This window comes from Antechinus flavipes, chromosome 2 (genome assembly GCF_016432865.1).
Source record: "Antechinus flavipes isolate AdamAnt ecotype Samford, QLD, Australia chromosome 2, AdamAnt_v2, whole genome shotgun sequence".
NCBI classification, from domain to species: domain Eukaryota; kingdom Metazoa; phylum Chordata; class Mammalia; order Dasyuromorphia; family Dasyuridae; genus Antechinus; species Antechinus flavipes.
This window is the reverse complement of record NC_067399.1, coordinates 673,519,952-673,538,491: the sequence shown is the minus strand read 5'-3', so window position 1 is coordinate 673,538,491 and position 18,540 is coordinate 673,519,952. Positions and strand designations below refer to the sequence as shown.

Sequence of the window (18,540 nt, the reverse complement as noted above, 5' to 3'; positions counted from 1 at the left end):
TGAGCAGGTGCTTAAAAAAAAAAGGCAAAATAGACTATTTTGCCTCTGCTCTTTAGCTTTATTCTTTAAAACACACACATACACACACACACACACACACTATATTTTATTTTTAATTTAATCTCTCCCTCTCTCTTCCTTTCTTCACTGAGAAGACAAAAAAAGCTCACTCATTTTACAGAAAAGTTTATTCATAATATTGTTGCTATTTTATAAATTGTTCTCGGGTTCTATTCACTTCACTTTGCTTCAGTTCATAAAAGTCTTCTCAGTTTTTCTGAAACCATCTATCCTTCCCATTATCTCTTACAGTGTAGTATTCCATCAAATTCATATAATATTAACTTGTTTGAAATAGCTAGATGGTACAGGGGATAGAATGCAGGATCTGGAACCAGGAAGGCTCATTTTCCTGAGTTCAACTCTGGTCTTAGACACTTATTAGATGTTTGAGCCTGGACAAGTCACTTTACTCTATTTGTCTCAGTTTCCTGATCTGTAAAACGGCTGAAATCTTTGCCAAGAAAATCCCAAATGGGGTCATGAAGAGTCAGCCATGACTGAAATGACTGAACAACAAAGAACTTGTTTAGCCATCCTTCAATTAATGGGCACCTTCTCAGTTTTTAAATTGCCACCACAAAAGAGCTACTAGAGTATTTTTTTTTTTTTTGGGTATACACACACAATTCTTTTGATCTTTTCTGATTATATATATATATATGAGTTGTTTTCATTCTTTTTAAATCTTTTGGTGTATAGACATGATATAGTAGTGATTCAGGGGACCTAAGTCAAAGGACATACACAGTTGAATATTTTTGGGCAATAGTTTTAAATTGCTTCCCAGAATAGTTGGATCATTTCATAGCTTCACTAAGGGTATACTAAAGTAGCAATTTTTCCATAGTCCTTTCAGCATTAGTCATTTTACTTTTGTGTCACTTTAGACAATCTTACAAATATAAGGTTGTACCTCAGAATTGTTTTTATTTGCATTTTTCTAGTTCTTAAAGATTTAGAGCACTTTTTCATATGGCTATGGATAGCATGGATTTCTTTCTCTCAAAACTTCCTATTCATATCCTTTGATCATTTATCAATTGAAGATTGATTTCAATTGTTTCTTATTTTTTATACATTTGATTCAGTTCTTTATATTTATTAGAAATGAGGCCTTTATCAGTGTAAATTGCTGCGAGATACTTTGCCCCATTTCCTACCTCTAATTTCTAATTTTAGCTGCATTGGTTTTGTTTGTACAATTTAAAAAGAAATTATGTAATCAAAATTGTCCATTTTACCAAAAACTTACATTTTAATGAGGGAGGCAGCACACACACACACACACACACACACACACACACACACACACACAATAAGCATATATAAAATAAATACAGAGGAGATTGAAAGGAGCCTTGGCAGGAAAAGGCATTAACAGTAGGAGAAAAAGGCACTGGTATACAGCAGTAACTTTAACGTAGGGGTGGGAAAAGAGAGGTTTTTGGATGTTAACACTATTGAAACAGGTCAATGCCGAGGCTTGTTTTTGTACTTTTCAATTCTCAAAATACCTTCCTTTGATTTCAAACATCTCTTTCCATGGCTCAGGACAATGTCTGGAAGGCGACTTCGGGAGGCTATTCAAAAGGTAAGTGAAAAGCTAAAATCCTTGGCATTTTAATCTTTTATAGCAAGTGACAAAAACATTTCAGATTTCTCTACCTTAGTGCCTCTCTTATGATTTTTTGTTTAACATCATGGGAGATCTGAAAAGTATGCTAGTAGTAAGTATTAAGGAGAAATAAAAACTAGAAAATTGAAAATAGAATAATGATTTTAGCTAGTCTTCATATCTTTGATTGCATTTTAATTTTTAAAATCCACACTAATGATTGTGATTTGGAAATCTCTTGGTGAGGGAACAGACTTCAAGCAATCTGTGATTAAGGAATATTCACTAAGAGATTAAATGACATTCTAGGGTCTCACAGTTAGTAAGCATTGGAGGTAGGAAACCTTATCAAATAATGATGCTGACATTTTTTTCCTTAAATAAATACCCTATAACTTATACATTCAAAAGGGAAGAATTATGGTATAACAGAAAGGCCAGTCCATTTGGGAGGCTCATTTTGTGTAAATCTTTCTTTTGTAGCCTGATTAAAAATAGACAGATAATTGATCTGTTTAGGGGGAAAGAAATTTGTGAACTTTACATTAGTCTGTGAATTCCTCAGGAGTAGCGGCTGACTTTTGATTTTCTTTGCATCCTCAGCATTTAGCACAGGGTGATATACATGGTGGGTGCATAATAAATGCTTGTTGAGTGAGTTATCTTATAGTGCTATGGAAATGTTAGCTATGACTATGACTATTTTATGTCAGAGAAACTTTAAGAAAACCTAAACCCTACATGGTAAGAAGCTTAAATTGTAATTTCTCAAAAGAGATGCACAGATTTCGAGATATCTCCACCCCAATATTCATATGGACTGTTTGTGTCTGACATGGTAGAGACTTCTGAGCTCATATTGGTCTGATCAGTCACAGTCTGACAAGGTGTATCTTGACCGCAACACAGTCATGTGATTTTGGTTCTCTTAAGACAACAAACCAAAAAAAACAGATGTAAGATTTTGTTTTTTAATCCAATATTTATTTTAAAAATTTGATAAATTGAAACACAGAAGTTAAAATTCTCATCGTTCCAGGGAACATTCCACCTGAGCTCCTTAATTAATGCACTATTTTTTTTTTTTTGCTTCTTTTTTTTTTTTTATTAAAGCTTTTTCTTTTCAAAACATATGTATAGATAATTTTCCACATTCACCCTTGCAAATCCTTGGGTTCCAAATTTTTTTCTCCCTCCCTTCCCCCCTACCCTTTCCCCTAGAGGGCAAACAATCCAATATAGGTTAAACATTCTTCTATACATATTTCCATAATTATCATGCTAATTTTAAATAAAAGTCACCCAGTCTTCTGTGAGTTGTAGAAGAGTTGGGAATACTTCAAGAACTTTTAACGTAGAATATTTGAGTTGATTAATGATGAGCACAAGGTGTTAAGTGAGACTAGAATAATGAATGCCATGTTGTGACAGAGTTCTGCCTCGAAGTGTATTTTCACTGTGTTCTTCATGCTTTCATACTCCTCGAATGTCCAGGAATTCGAGACTAATGGGAAGCAGAACATGAGCGTGGTGACGGCGGGGCTCTGCAATGTTTATACACATTACATCGCAACCTATGAAGAGTACCAGGTGAGCCCCAAGCACTAGCTGCCCTAAGTCTATTTCTGTGAGATCATTCATGCAAGATTGTGCAAGTGAACCCAGACATTTGGGGTTATAGCTGCCCTTGTCCTCTTCCCACAGGTTCAGCGCTATGAAGCAGCATCCACGATTTATGGTCCCCATACTCTCTCCGCCTATATCCAACTCTTCAGAGGTCTTGCCAAGGCCATTGCCACGGTAATGCCAGCGTTTGCACGTATGTGGAAAGGAAGAGGGACACTTTCATGTGTTTTCATTTATGTGTTCCAGTTGTTTTCATTTCATTCTCTCTCTTAAAACTCACACATCCTTGAGGGGGGTGGGAGGGACTCTAAAATAATGAGACTGAATTCTTTTTCTTAAACAAATACCTTGTTACTTATGCATTCAAAGGGAGTCAATGGGTATAGTCGGATAATGGAGGGACTAATGAATTGACTTTCTCATTTTGTGTGAATCTCGGTAGTTTGAGACTGACTAAAGTATTGATCTCATTTTTAACAGGGGAGTCATCTCAAAAGAGATCCATCTACTTATGAGAAATCAGCAAAAGAGTTTATTCTGGGTCAAAATAGACTTCATGGGAATTTAACATATATATCCATATCCATACTTATATGTCATTTACCTTTCTTTCTTTCTTTCTTTCTTTCTTTCTTTCTTTCTTTCTTTCTTTCTTTCTTTCTTTCTTTCTTTCTTTTATATTTATATATATTTTCTTTATATATTATATTATTTATAATATTATATATATTATAAAAGAATATTATATATTCTTTATATATTTATTTATATTATCATATTTGTATTATTTATTATTATATTTATATTATTTATTATATATTTTATATGATGATATAATAATATATTTATATGTATATGTATATAAATATGTATATTTATACATATGAACAAGTATATTGACTTAAGAAAACCCAAATGATGAAAAATCTCCTCTGATACAAATGACTAATTATGGTCATGGCCCTTCCAATAGTAATGATAATATTATTAAGTAGCCAACATGAATTGTGATACTTGCAATTTTGCAAAATGCTTTATATACTATCTTTCTTGAGCTTCAAGGAGCCTATGAGACAGGTAATCTTGGTGCTATCTTCATTTTGCATATGAAGAAATTGAATCTTAGAGAATTTAAATGAATCGACTGTGAACCAATAGCTCTCTTATTGGACCAGTAACCAATTCCTTATCTGATTTCCATTTTTCTATTAGACCCCATACGTTATTGAAGCTAACAACATCTGTCCTCTATTTCAAATCCACATCTGATATTAACTCCAACCAAAGTCTAGTAAATGTTGGAGACGGGATTGAAACACGGATCTCCCCCGATTCTATTTTGAGTGCTCTTACTACCACAACCTGGATATTTACTACTAATTGTGAATATTTGGGGAAATAGTCCTGAATTAACTGGCAGAACTTAGGAGACTAAAGCCATTAAGAGGCACCCGTAGCCTCGGCAGAAATTGGTGAAACAACAAAGAAAGATCCTCAAAGATAAATCTCTCCATTAGCCAATCCATTCACCGAACAATCAGCATGCTTTTTATTAAGCATCTGCTATGTTCTGAATGTTGGGGATACTAAGACAAAAATTAACCATTTCCTGCTTTCAGGGATCTTACATTCTGCAAGGGAGAAGATGCACCTATATAAGTTTATATAAATATATACAATATATACAAATATATATAGAATATATACAAAATCAGGTTAAAGTTTTCAAATATTATTTTAATCTTGGATTAGAGATATACCAAGGATTGAATTTAAAGGTCCAGGTGACACATTAGGCATATTTCAATTAATCAGTCAATCAATAATGATTAAATACCATGTACCAGTCAATGTGCTAAGCACTGGAAATGCAAAAAGAAGCAAAAATTCAGTCTCTATTCTCAAGGACCTTCTAGTCTAGTGGTGTTGTTAATGGTGGGAACAATACCCTTAGATTTATCCATAAGAAACATAATTTCTACATGACCTTTTAATTTTCATTTGAAAACATAGCCTATAAAATTTGTTTTATTATTTCTCTATTTCAGAAACTTATTTCTAATTATATAAGTAATTTCACTATGCTTAAGGCATGATGCATTCTTAAATATTATTAAATTTTGAGCCAATAATATCCACATAATATTGAAAGCAAATGAGAAAGTATTATTTGATCTGAGTAAATTTGCCTTGGGGCTCATTTGACAAGAACTTAGGAAGATTCATCTTGATAATATAATGCCTTAGCTTTCCATAGTGTTAAATTTAGGATGAAGGAGAAAGTGGAATGGTTGCTGAAGTGGAGACTCTCTGGGTGACAATACCTGGACAACATCCGCTCTGGTTTGGGGCTTGGTCTTTGGCCCTATGGTTGGAAAAATTTGGTTTTTTACTAATGAATGCATAATTGATTGAGTCCTGGGAAACTGAGTCTTGCTAATTAGACACACAAGAATTATAAAGTTAGGATAATTTATATATATATATAAATTATATTATATATATATATAAATATATAAATAAATATATAGATATATATATATATATAATATAAACCTAGGATTAATTAATTTATATTAATATAACCATTCAGGAGATCTGTATTAGTTAGTCAGTTTATTCCTTCCCTAACAAGAAAGTTCTCATGGAAAAGCAGATCCATTATGGAAATCTACTTGGTGAACATGGGGACTTGGATGATTTTAAGGAATCGCTTATTCGAGTTATAAGAGCAGAACCTCAGAGCTGGAAGGAGAAGGAGCTGGGGGCTCTTCAAATGACAGGCACACTTACAGAAGTAACTGTCTCCAACAAGGAACACTCCAGAGGTGGACACAAACTTAAAAACAATACAGATCCCTTAAAATACAGGAACAAACAGCCCTCTTTCTCAACAGCCTCATATCATAAGTACAGTGAGCAAACCTTTTTAATGACTGCCCATTAAGTACAGAACACTCTCTCCTGTGCTCAGGAAGTGTGGGACACATTTTACATTTGACACAGAAAGGCCTTTTAAAAAACAAATGATTGAGCTTCACTTACGTGAAATGCTCGTTTCTTCAGTAATAGCAGATAATTGCGGGTTTACTGTATCTGTGGGGGAGCATGAACTCGGGGCAGGAAATCTCAGGCCAAATCCCATCTCTGACACTTATCAGTTGTGTGACTCGGGGTAGGTTGCTTCTCCCAGCCTGTTTCTTCATTTATAAAATGGACATAATCATGCAAATAACACCTGCTTTAAAGGCTTGTTGGGAATCAATATATATATATATATATATATAAATATATAAATAAATATATAGATATATATATATATATAATATAAACCTAGGATTAATTAATTTATATTAATATAACCATTCAGGAGATCTGTATTAGTTAGTCAGTTTATTCCTTCCCTAACAAGAAAGTTCTCATGGAAAAGCAGATCCATTATGGAAATCTACTTGGTGAACATGGGGACTTGGATGATTTTAAGGAATCGCTTATTCGAGTTATAAGAGCAGAACCTCAGAGCTGGAAGGAGAAGGAGCTGGGGGCTCTTCAAATGACAGGCACACTTACAGAAGTAACTGTCTCCAACAAGGAACACTCCAGAGGTGGACACAAACTTAAAAACAATACAGATCCCTTAAAATACAGGAACAAACAGCCCTCTTTCTCAACAGCCTCATATCATAAGTACAGTGAGCAAACCTTTTTAATGACTGCCCATTAAGTACAGAACACTCTCTCCTGTGCTCAGGAAGTGTGGGACACATTTTACATTTGACACAGAAAGGCCTTTTAAAAAACAAATGATTGAGCTTCACTTACGTGAAATGCTCGTTTCTTCAGTAATAGCAGATAATTGCGGGTTTACTGTATCTGTGGGGAAGCATGAACTCAGGTCAGGAAATCTCAGGCCAAATCCCATCTCCGACACTTATCAGTTGTGTGACTTGGGGTAGGTTGCTTCTCCCAGCCTGTTTCTTCATTTATAAAATGGACATAATCATGCAAATAACACCTGCTTTAAAGGCTTGTTGGGAATCAATATATATATATATATATATAGTGCTTTACATATTTTTAAATGCTATTATTATTGTTATTATTGCTGACTATGGACAGCAAAAGTAAATTCAATCTGGACTGCTGTTGATGATGAAGCCATTGGTCATCTGGTTGAGGGAACTGTTCGGGCTTGGATAGACTAGATCCCTCTAAGGTCCTTTCTAACTTGGAGATTCTGCCTCTAATTCTGACCTAAAAATTCCCAAATATCATTTGTTCTTTTATTGAGTTGGCTAGTTATTTCTGAATCTTCATGGCCCCAATAAGGGGTTTTCTTGATTAAGATACTGTAGTGGTTTGCCATTTCTTTCTCTGACTCATTTTGCAGATTAGGAAACTGAGGCAAACAGGGTGAAGTGACTTGGCCAGGTTCACACAACTGGTAAGTGTCTGAGGCTGGATTTGAATTCAGGTCTTCCTGACAGCAGGCTCAGCAATCTCTGGTACATCTAATTGCTCTAAGTATCTATGTGCCAGTGGGTGAACTTGAGCATATTTTTAGTCATTTAGAGCATCATTAGGCCACCATTTTTCTGGTGTTACAGCATTGCTTTGAACAATGAAATGGTCATCTGGAGAAGACAGAGGTTTAAAAGAACAGACCTTCAGCTCAAATGTCAGAAAGTCTCCTATTAATTGCAAAATCAACAAATGGGGAGGGGACTTGCTAACAATTGGCAGTCTCTCAGTGCGTGTTCAAGTATTGGATTTTCAAATGAAGCAGATTTTCTCTATTTTGCTGTAGGACACGGTGGCAAATTTAAGCCAGGGACCAGAGCCACCCTTCTTTAGCCAGCTGATGCTGCCCTTGACGCCGAATCAATCTGATAAACCCCCTGAGAACATGACGTTTGGGGACGTGCTGCAGCCGGCCAAACCACAGTACCAGCAGGTAAGGCCCTTCAAGACACTTCGGCCTCTTGACTTCAATTTCTGTGCTTTTGTGCGTGTCGAGTATTTCATTTTCCCCGTCTCCAATTGGACGGTGTCCATGGCTGTTCTTGGCAGTGACCACTTTGGCAATCAAGCCTTCTCTCAAGAAGCAATCAAGAGAAATGTGCCTATTGGAGATGATATTTTTGAAGTCTTCCAACTATTTCTTTAAAATCCTTTGGTTTTGAGAGGTGGGGGTGGGGAGAATACTTCTTATGGAGCCAGGAGGGAACTGATTTTTAATCTGGCCTCCAACATTCGTTTTCTGTGGGACCAAGTGTATGACTCTTCAATCTCTCCATCTTTCCTCTGCCCCGTCACCGTCTCCCCTCTGGCCAGAAGCTTCCTTGATGGCTCAGCTCCGATTCCACTTTCTATAGGTGGCCTTTTCTGGTGGGGCTTTTCCCACCTAGATCATCATCAACTTAGTGTGGGTGCATGAGTGTGTCTCTGTGTGTGTATGTATACATATTTAGGTATATGATGTATACCTTGTAAAAAAGGTATATTTATATGCCACATATATGTATATATCTTATCAATAACAAGGTACAATCTGTCTCTCCCTCAAATTTTTATACCTTAATATAGCTATACATATTATATATAATATATATAAAACAAGATATAGACACACTAATGTTCACATATATACATCTCCACCTATATCTATTATTTTTAATTTATTGTTTATAGGTTATTTCCTTTTTTTTTTTTTAGGTTGTCAGCTTTTGAGGGCAGGGACATTTTTGCCTTTCTTTATTTCCCTAGCATTTAACACAGTGCTTGGTGTGTAGCGGGTGTTTAATAAACGCTTGCTGTCTGACTCAGCTTCCCCACAAGTAAAATGATAGTGATAAGGTCCGTAGCAGTAACGTCACCAAGCCTTTGTGTGACCCTAGATACATAACTCCATCTCTCTGTAATTCTTTTTCTATCAATAAAATGGGGAGGGGGTAATGATTGGGGAGTGGATATTGATGGCTGAAGTCCCTTCCTTCTGGCCCCTCTATGGTTGGTTATCTTTAAGAGTTCTTGAAGGAGAGGCTGGAGAGATGGTTCCAGAGTCAGGATGACCCGAGTTCAAGTCCCACCTTGGAAATGTCTTGAATGTGTGGCCCGAGCAAGTAATATCGCTTTGTCTCGATTCCCCGGCATTTTCAAGACTATCCCCTGAAAACCTGCCTTGATAGAAAGTGCTTCCTCATGAGTTTCCCAGGCCAATGAAAACCCCAAGTCTACACAAAGCAAATCTGGACAAATGAGACTCCAGCAAGTATAAATGAGCGAATCCCAGGTAGTTTTGGGAGGGGGAGTCCAAGTAACTGGAGAGTCCTGAAGAAGGTGGTACTTGTGCTGAATCTTGAGAGGGAAGCAAGTTTTCTCAGAGGTGGAGATGAGGAGGGAGGGCACTCCGGGCACGGAGGTCAAGCAATAAAAAGTCTTGGAGATGGGAAATACGGCATCGTCCTGTCGAGTCTCGAGGAGATGGCTGGAAAGCAGAGTGGGAAGAGGAGGATAGAGAGTAGGAGGATTGCATGGGTTTGGAGAGCTCTTAACACCGATCAGAGAGAGCTTCTATTTGCCCTGGAGGGAAGAAGGAATTTATGGAGTAGGGGGTTGATGTGACCCATGATAGCTGCTGCGGGACAGGGTGGAAGGGGAGAAATGGGTCCGAGGCTCCTGACTAACCCGGGTGAGAGACAAGGAAGAACTTGCCTTGCCTTGCAGCTGTGAGTACCCACTGGGGGTACTCCACTGCGGAGCCTGGTAGAAATGACACGATTTGGCCACTGACAGGATCCCAGAGGTGAGGGAGAAAAAGGACATGAAGAAGACTTCGATCAGTGAAATTCCGCTTACTCCATTGTGGAAGTTGCCAAGATACAAAGCGAGACTGAGGGAAGATGAACCTGAAACAGAGCTCCAAAGCGAGAAGTGAAGGACCTGTAGCAGCTGCGGGCGGATGAGCTCCCCTTCGCCTGGAGCCTCTTCCCCAGATGTTCAAGGGAGTTTCCCAGGAGCCTCTTTGGCCGGCTCTGAGATTGTGTCATACTCCCAGACCTTCTGGGCCCATTCCTTTTTGCTAATATAAAACCACGTGTGGCCCTTTTGAAAGTTCTCTCAATGATGGTGGAGGAATCACTTGTGTGTGCTAAGGTGCAAGGGTGCTAGGCAGTAACAAGAAGCTTCAGTCAGGATTAAGAAGCCTTTGGTACCATCTGTCTCCCCAGTCCCCGGTACAAAGTTGCCTCCATGACTGGATGAATGGCCCAACACAGGACGACTGGCTGCGCTGGAAGGTGCTTGGGAAGACACTGGCAGACACCTGCCTTAAGGTCACACGGGAAGGCGTCAGCCCAATCAGCTTGCATTTGGTGAACACCTCCTGTGTTTCAGGGCCCGAGCCGGTGGCTGCCTGAGTTGGTGTCAAACCCAGGTCTCCTGTCTTCAGCTCTGCCATTGCCACATTGGAAAACGTTGGGATGTCTCCGCTCCCATCTCTGCTTTTGCATTGGCTTTGGCCTGTGCCTGGCTCGTGGGGTCCTTCACCCGTGGTGATGTGGATTTCCTGAGCATTCCCTGACAATTCCCCGCGCTAGGCCTTGGAGCTGGACCGAATTGCGCCCCTGCCTTTGGACAGGAGTCAGCTCACTGGCCATCCTGATGTGGCCAAACAAGCCCTGTCCACATCAGCAGAAAAGTAAAGTACAGTGTGGAGAAGGTTGGAAAGGAGCCCCCGGCCTGGGCTAGCTACCCTGAGTGGATTCAGGATCAATGCCAAGAGTCCCCTGCAAGTCACTGTCGCCAGTCCTTGGAACCCGGGGGGGTGCTTAGTGCTCTGAGAACGATTTTAATGATCTGTCCTCAGTCGAACATCCTCCCACTCTCTTTCTATCCATGTAAGGCTGGGCTCAGGCTCCCGGAGAAGCTGATGGGCCCTGAGCCTTTGCAAAACCCTCCCCGGAGATGAGATGATTTAAAAATAATTGCCATGAATGGTGGAAGCCAGTGGAGAGCATCTTCAAAGGACAGAACTTCAGAGGGTAACGATCCCAGGGGCCCCAGCAAGGCCATTCCGCTACACGGTGCCCAATGAGTGATCCTCTAACTCTCCTGCCCAAGCGGCCCATTTACCTGTGGGATGGGGCCAAAGGTGCTGACGGGCAGGAGCGGTTTACCCCACATATGGCGGGACTTTGACTCGGCAGCTTTTGCTCCTTATTTTTGGTTCTCTCCTCTGCTCCCTATAGAGTCTGTTTAGCCAGTGGGAACCTGGGAAAGTTTAATTACTTTCTAGCTCACTGGATGGGACCCAAGGAATTGTGGGGAGGTAGGTGACTTGGGGAATGCCCCCCACACAGGGAGGTTAATACTTAAATGTAGGTTCTCCAGCTTCCAATTCTGTGCTCTTTGTCTTTGAAAAGTCAACCGAGAAGCAAGTATTGAGTGTTTGCTGTGTGCCAGGGACTGTGTCAGACATTAAAAGGAAACAATCCTAGTGTTTTAAGTACTATAAGCGTATGACAACACGCAGAATATAGGCATGGGGGATGAACTGAGGAAGCCCCAGTGCCCCCAGAGCACCTTGGCTCCTTCTCTGCAACTGTGAGTCTCAATCAAGGGGGCTCAGGGCCCCGGGGGTTAATGACATGGCTCATCCTTGATCAGTCAGCCCCCACCACCTTGGACCAGCAGGACTTGCTGGCTCTGAGGCCGGCCTCCATTCCTGCCATTGCACCATCTCTCCTACAAAATGACTGAGCTAATGAGAGCTCTGTGTAGTAGCAGCTTCATAAAATAGGGATGCAATATAGGTCGTGCAGTGGACTTGGAATGGCTTCAAATCCATCTTCAGCTATGTGACCCTGGGCAAGTCCCTTTAACCGCTGTCTGCCTCAGTTTCCCCATCTGTAAGAAGGGGATCATTATCGGCAGTAGGGGATAATTATTGCACCTACGTCCTGGAGGTGCTGTATGAGGCTCTCTACATAGGTAGAGCACTTTTCAAATGCTAGATAGAGACGAGCTGGTTTGTTTTTAATGTCCTCGTCACATCTCATCAGATAATTTCTGTTTTCTTCAGGGTGAAGTCGCTGAGGTCGTGTTTGTTGGTGCCAACCCGAAGAATTCAGCAGAAAACCTGGTGAGAATCATTGCAATATACACAGAGCTGCTCCAAAGGGAAGCTGGACTCAGCTCAGCCTTTGACTCAGTTCCTGGCTGCCCGACCCCTTCCCTGGGCTTTCCAGCCCCTTCTCCAAACCCAGGGGTGCCCAGATGCCCAGTCCCAACCGCTCACAGGCCCCTCGGACAGTCGCTGTTGGTCTGAGACGTAGCCTTGTGCTCCTGACCTTCAGGCTTCCTCTGCTCCTCCTCCTGGGTGTCAGGGAGAAGCTGTCCCAGAGAGAAGGAGGCAGCTTGTGCAGAGGCTGCAGGAGCACTCACACACATGCTGGGGAGGGCAGCCACCATGGTCCCTGGAGGGCAGAGATTTGTTCTCTGGGTGAGGGAATATGATGAGGAGTTTCATTGCCTCTGAAATCCCAACAGGGAGGCGATTGTCTGCTTTGTCTACAGCCTGGGATGTGTTCCTTCTCTTGTCCTGTTCTATTTTGTCTTGTTCTTTCCTCTTTTTCTTCTATATTTTTTCTTCTTTCTTTGTTGTTTCTTCCTCCTCCTCCTCCTCCTCTTCCTCCTCCTTCTTTTTCTTCTTCCTCTTCCTCTTCCTCCTCCTCCTTCTGCTTTTTCTTCTTCTTCTTCTTCTCCTTCTCCTTCTCCTTCTCCTTCTCCTTCTCCTTCTCCTTCTCCTTCTCCTTCTTCCTTCTCCTTCTCCTTCTCCTTCTCCTTCTCCTTCTCCTTCTCCTTCTCCTTCTCCTTCTCCTTCTCCTTCTCCTTCTCCTTCTCCTTCTCCTTCTTCTTCTCCTTCTTCTTCTTCTTCTTCTTCTTCTTCTTCTTCTTCTTCTTCTTCTTCTTCTTCTTCTTCTTCTCTTCTTCTTCTTCTTCTTCTTCTTCTTCTTCTTCTTCTTCTCCTCCTCCTCCTCCTCCTCCTCCCTTTTCCTTCTTTTTTCTTCTTCATCTCCTTCTCCTCCCTTTTCCTTCTTTTTTCTTCTCCTTCTCCTTCTTCTTTCTCCTTCTTTTTTCTTCATACATGCACACATACACACATGCACAGACTCTTATCCATCCATGTCTGCACACATACATATCCACACATACATATGTCTAGACCTCTGGTTTTGTTCCCATTGTGAAAACTCTCTTTACCTTTGGAAATCGGCACCTCCTGAGTCCCGCGGTCTCAGAGTGCTCTTTGGGGCATGAGAGGTGAGTGACTCGTCCCAGAGCCCACAGCCAGGACAGGTCGGCCCTGGGTCCGCCATGCTGTCCCACTGGCCCTCTGAATAAACATCTAGAATTGGAGTTTGTTTCCCAATGCTGGCAGAGGGGCTTCCTAGATTGAGAGCTAGTCCTGGAGGAAGGAGGACCTAGCTTTAGCCCCTGCCTCTGACAGATACAAATTGCATGTTCCTGAGCAAGTGGCCAGGGTCTCCCCGTGCTCTCAGTGATCCTGAGCCTCCAAGTGACCCATAGCTTGGGCGTTTCCACACCAGCTGTTCCCTCTGCCCATGACATCACTGGATGCCTCTAAACTTTATTCCAAAGTGATGCAATTTGTGGCACCCCAGGCTCTGGGTGACCTTTGACCTGTGACTCCTAGATCTCACTGCCCCAGAGGGCCCTCTCTCGGCTGGACAGCTCCACACTTGCTTGTCATTCTGCCTTCTTGCTGATGGATGGTCTTGTTTGACAGCCACCCCTCCCTCCCCGTGTCGAGCCCCCCGACTCCTGTCTCTTGACCAGTTACAAAAACGTCATTCTTATAAACCAACTGTGGGGCTAAATCCGGCCCCAGAGGGGGCGATGTTGGACCTCTTGGAAATTCATTTTTGCCAAAGCAAGTGAGAGCCCTGCCTAACGACGTGGAGACAATTTGCATTTTTATATAACGATTTTCCCGAGGATATCAAAAGGTTCTTTGGAAAGGATATGATTAATCAGCCTATTTGATATCCATGGGAACCAGGCAGCCGGGGAAATGTCTCTTTCATTGCCATGGAGAAACAGCAGCGCCTAAAGTTGAAAGGCTAACAAAGAAAACAGGCTCTTTGCTTCAGAGCCTTGGCTACCTCCAGGTAAACGATCTGCATGGCTGGAGCTCATTAAGCCTTGGAAAAAGCAGGCAGGGAGGGAAAGAGCTCTCTTCAGTTCCTGAACCCCACGTCCTAACCCCGGGCTCCCAAATAAGTCTTTCCCTCACTAATAATAAGAAAATAACTACCACAGCGACAATAATAAATAAAATAAGAGCAACCATAATGAATATAATAAATAATAGTGATAATAATAGTAATAACTGGGATTTACAGAGTGCTTTCTATACTAAATCATTTGGTCCCCACAACAACCCTGGGGAGTCAGAAGCTATTATTAGCTCCATTTTGCATTTAAGAAAACAAATACAGAGAGGTCCTTCCCAAGATTGCAGGACTAGGAGGTGTTTGAGGAAGGATTCAAACTCAGCTGTTTCTGTGCTCTTTCCAGTGCTCTACCCACTGGGCCACCTGATTGATCTATGCCCTTGTGTCTCAGCCAAATCAGCAAAAAGCAGAGCTCTTAGGGGGCAGCTAGTTGGTGTAGTAGATAGAGCACCAGCCCTGAAGTCAGGAGGACCTGAGTTCAAATCTGGCCTCAGACACTTAACATGTCCTGGCTGTGTGACCTTGGGCAAGACACTTAACCCCAATTGCTTCAGGGGAAAAAAACAGAGCTCTTGGATTCCTCTGAAACCTATTCAAGTCAATGGCATGAGCATTTATTAAGCACTTACTATGTACTGGACATTGGATGAGGCTCTAAGGATACAAATGCATAACTGATACCTTTTAAAGGACTTGCCTTCTATTTCAGAAGACATGTATGCAAGAAAGGAAAAAAATATATAACAAATGTGAGCAGCTGGGTGGCTGACTTGCTAATTATCCACTGAGCTAGTGGAACTGGCTTCCCTTCAGTCTAGTGGGCAGCGCGCTGCTCCTCGGGGGCTTTTTGCTTCCAGATAAGCCATCCCCGCTTCCTCTGGGGTCTGCCTAGCTTTGAAGAACCTCTACGAGCACAGCAACCCTGAGTTTGTAGCCAGGTTTGTAATAGTTTAACATTAGTCTCCTCTGTTGTCCAGCTGTTCTAAAAGAGCCGTCCAAATCAGCTACATAAAGGAATCGTCTCTGTTTCCCCGAACTGGGAATTATTAAATGGAATACACCGCACAGTTTAATGCTTGTGTTAATCAAAAGCTTTATGCCATTTGTTGGCTTAACAAACATTGGCCTGAAAAATAAAACCAAAGGCCAAAGGGAAGGCAGGAGATGAATGGGAATAAATGGCCCAACAAATGTTGACCCTTCTTTGGAAGAAGGGGGAGTGAGAAGGGGAAAGAAAGTCCCTGGTCTCTCATCTACCCAAACTGGATCCTTGGGTGTAGTTCGGGCTGACATCCCTCAGTACTCCCAGCAGCCACAAGGTGAGATACCTCCTGCCTCCCCCCCCTCCTGCCTCCCCCCACCCCCATTCATATCTCCTTCTTGCCTTTTATCTGCTTCTGTATTTCCTACCCATAAGCCTCTCTTTCCAGGTTGGGGTCAGCAGCACTCAGTGTCCAACAGGTTAATCTATTTCCGTTCTAGACAGATCACACCTTCCTGACAGTAGAGAAATATGAGAACGCTTCAGCGGCGTGGTGGACGGTGCAGAATGATGCCTCGTGGGACACCAGGTGAGTCACTCTGTCCTATCTTTTAAACCTTGAGAAGACTTGGTTCCTGAAGCCTGGATAAGCAAGAGAAGTGGGGGAGACCCATTGGCTGTTGTTGCTGAACATTGGGTTCACCGAGCATCTTACAGGTTTTCTCCGCTTTGTCTCCCCTTGGCCCAGGGGAGGGCCCAGGGCAAAGCTCTTCTGAGCTTCACCTAGCTGGAAAGGCTTTGAGTCTGATGCTGTTGTCAGACTGTGTCTGCCAGCCTGGCTAATTGCAGAGGCCTAAGGAACATCAGTTGCAGAATTTTTATTGACATCTTCAGTTTTTACGTCATTTTCATTTTTCCATCCTTTCCCTTGTCCCCAATTCATTATAACAAAGAAGAAAAAAAACAATTCAGCAACACTAAGTGATGCATGAATGGAGTCCACTACTGGAATCATGGCTCTGTGCCAATATTCTCCCACCTCTGTAAAGAAGGGAAGGAGGAAGAGAATTCTCTCTCTTCTTTGGGGTTAAGTTTGGCTGTTGTAATTTCACAGAAATGAAGTCTTTTTTTTTTTTGCATCATTTTACTAGTTAAAATACTTTTATTGATATCTTTTGTTTCTATATTTCTAATGGATTCTTCTCTTCTCCTCCCCCTTTCTCCCTGGGAAATCTCCCCTTTAATAAAGAATAAACGAGAGGAACCCCCCAAATAAAACATTGTTTTTCCTCATCTGCCATGTTCCATACCCACAATGCCCAGGGAAGAAGATGCATTTTTACGTTTCTTCTTTGGAACCAAACTTAGTTATAATTTCTTGACTTTCAGGGTAATTTTCATGTTCTTATTCTTTCCAATGACATCATTGTACACAGCTCTTTTTAAAATTTGTTTTTTATTGAAGCTTTTTATTTTCAAAACATATGCAAGGATAATTTTTTACCATTGATTCTTGTAAAATCTTGTGTTCCAATCCTCCCCTTCCCCTACTTCTTCCCCTAGATGGCAAGTAATCCAATATATGTTAAACATGGTACTTATATATGTCAGTCCAATATAGACATACATATTTATACAATTATCTTGCTGCACAAGAAAAATCACATCAAAAAGAAAAAAAAATGAGAAAGAAAATAAAATTCAAGCAAACAACAAAAGAAGTGAAAATACTATGTTGGTACACAACTCTTAAAAACTTAAGGGATCTAGATTCAAATCTTGGCTTTGCTGCTTATCATTGTATGGTCTTGGAACAGTCATTTTTTCTCTCTGGACATCGGTTTTCTCATACGTAAGATGAGGGGGTTCATAAGAGCTGAGATTTAGAGCTAATAAGAAAGCTTCGAAGTCACTGAGTACACCCTCCCACATACACACTCCCTATTTCACAATGAGGAAACGGAGGCCCCAAATTGGTGAGTTATTTGCCCAGGATTGGGTTCCTTCCAATGTCTGTGATCTTATATCTTATGTGATCTCATATTATATAATCGAGGTTGATAGAAAGAATGATAATGATGATTATAACTAGCATTTATGTAGCATGTTAAGGTTGGCAAAAGACCTCACAAATCATCTCCGTTCTACCGATGAGGAAGCCGAGTCTGAGGCTGGATTTGAATTTCTGCCCCATCTAGTTGCCTTGGAGTTTTGAGATGTTCCCATTTGTCATTTTTCTACAAAACTCAGTGTATGTTTGTGGTTGTGGTTCCTTTTGTGTCTGGCCTCTTGCGATCCAACCTCCACACAGCTGCCCATATCATCTTGCTAAGAACCAGACGGGACTCCGTCACTCTCCTGCAGAAAGAACATTAGTCCCTTGCCTAAGAGACTCTGGCTCTCCCGACCCCTGGAACTCATGGATGTGGAAGATTCCTTTGTGAAGTGGGAAAATGAGAAGAACAAATATGGACATATATGATTCATCCTTGAGTAGCCTTTTCCTTTGCCCAACACCAGATACTGATTGTGAACCTACTATGCTCTTTCAGGAGTCCTCAAACTTTTTAAATAGGGGGCCAATTCACTGTCCCTCAGACTGTTGGAGGGCCGGACTATAGTAAAAACAAAAACTTTGTTTTGTGGGCCTTTAAATAAAGAAACTTCATAGCCCTGAGTGAGGGGGATAATCGTTCTCAGCTGCTGCATCTGACCCGTGGGCTGTAGTTTGAGGACCCCTGTTAGACCCTGAGTTGGTAGCAGAAAGGACAAGACAGAGTCCCATTCTCTGAAAGGTTCGGGAGAAACCTGAATACAAACAAAATAAGTTTGAGATGCGCTGACTGTGTGAGAGGCAAGTGACGGCATTTACAGAAGCTGATCGTGGCACTGGGTACCCACTGGCTCGAGGGCGCCCAGTGGATAGAGTGGAAGACTTGAGGTCAAATTCCACTCAGGCATGTACTAACTTTAGGATTCTGGGTAAGGCATTTAAC

The 18,540-nt window shown here is 41.4% G+C and overlaps 1 protein-coding gene across 1 annotated transcript in view; it reads left to right on the top strand.

Annotated features, from left to right (window-relative positions):
• The window catches only part of ASAH2 (N-acylsphingosine amidohydrolase 2), an 80,861-nt gene that overhangs the window by 61,374 nt on the left and 947 nt on the right, over positions 1–18,540 (top strand). Inside the window, exons 15-20 of the mRNA XM_051982639.1 lie at positions 1,615–1,654; positions 3,173–3,268; positions 3,383–3,478; positions 8,112–8,258; positions 12,387–12,446; positions 16,045–16,133. Of these exons, the coding sequence (XP_051838599.1) occupies positions 1,615–1,654; positions 3,173–3,268; positions 3,383–3,478; positions 8,112–8,258; positions 12,387–12,446; positions 16,045–16,133 (528 nt within the window). The remainder of the gene's footprint in view (positions 1–1,614; positions 1,655–3,172; positions 3,269–3,382; positions 3,479–8,111; positions 8,259–12,386; positions 12,447–16,044; positions 16,134–18,540) is intronic.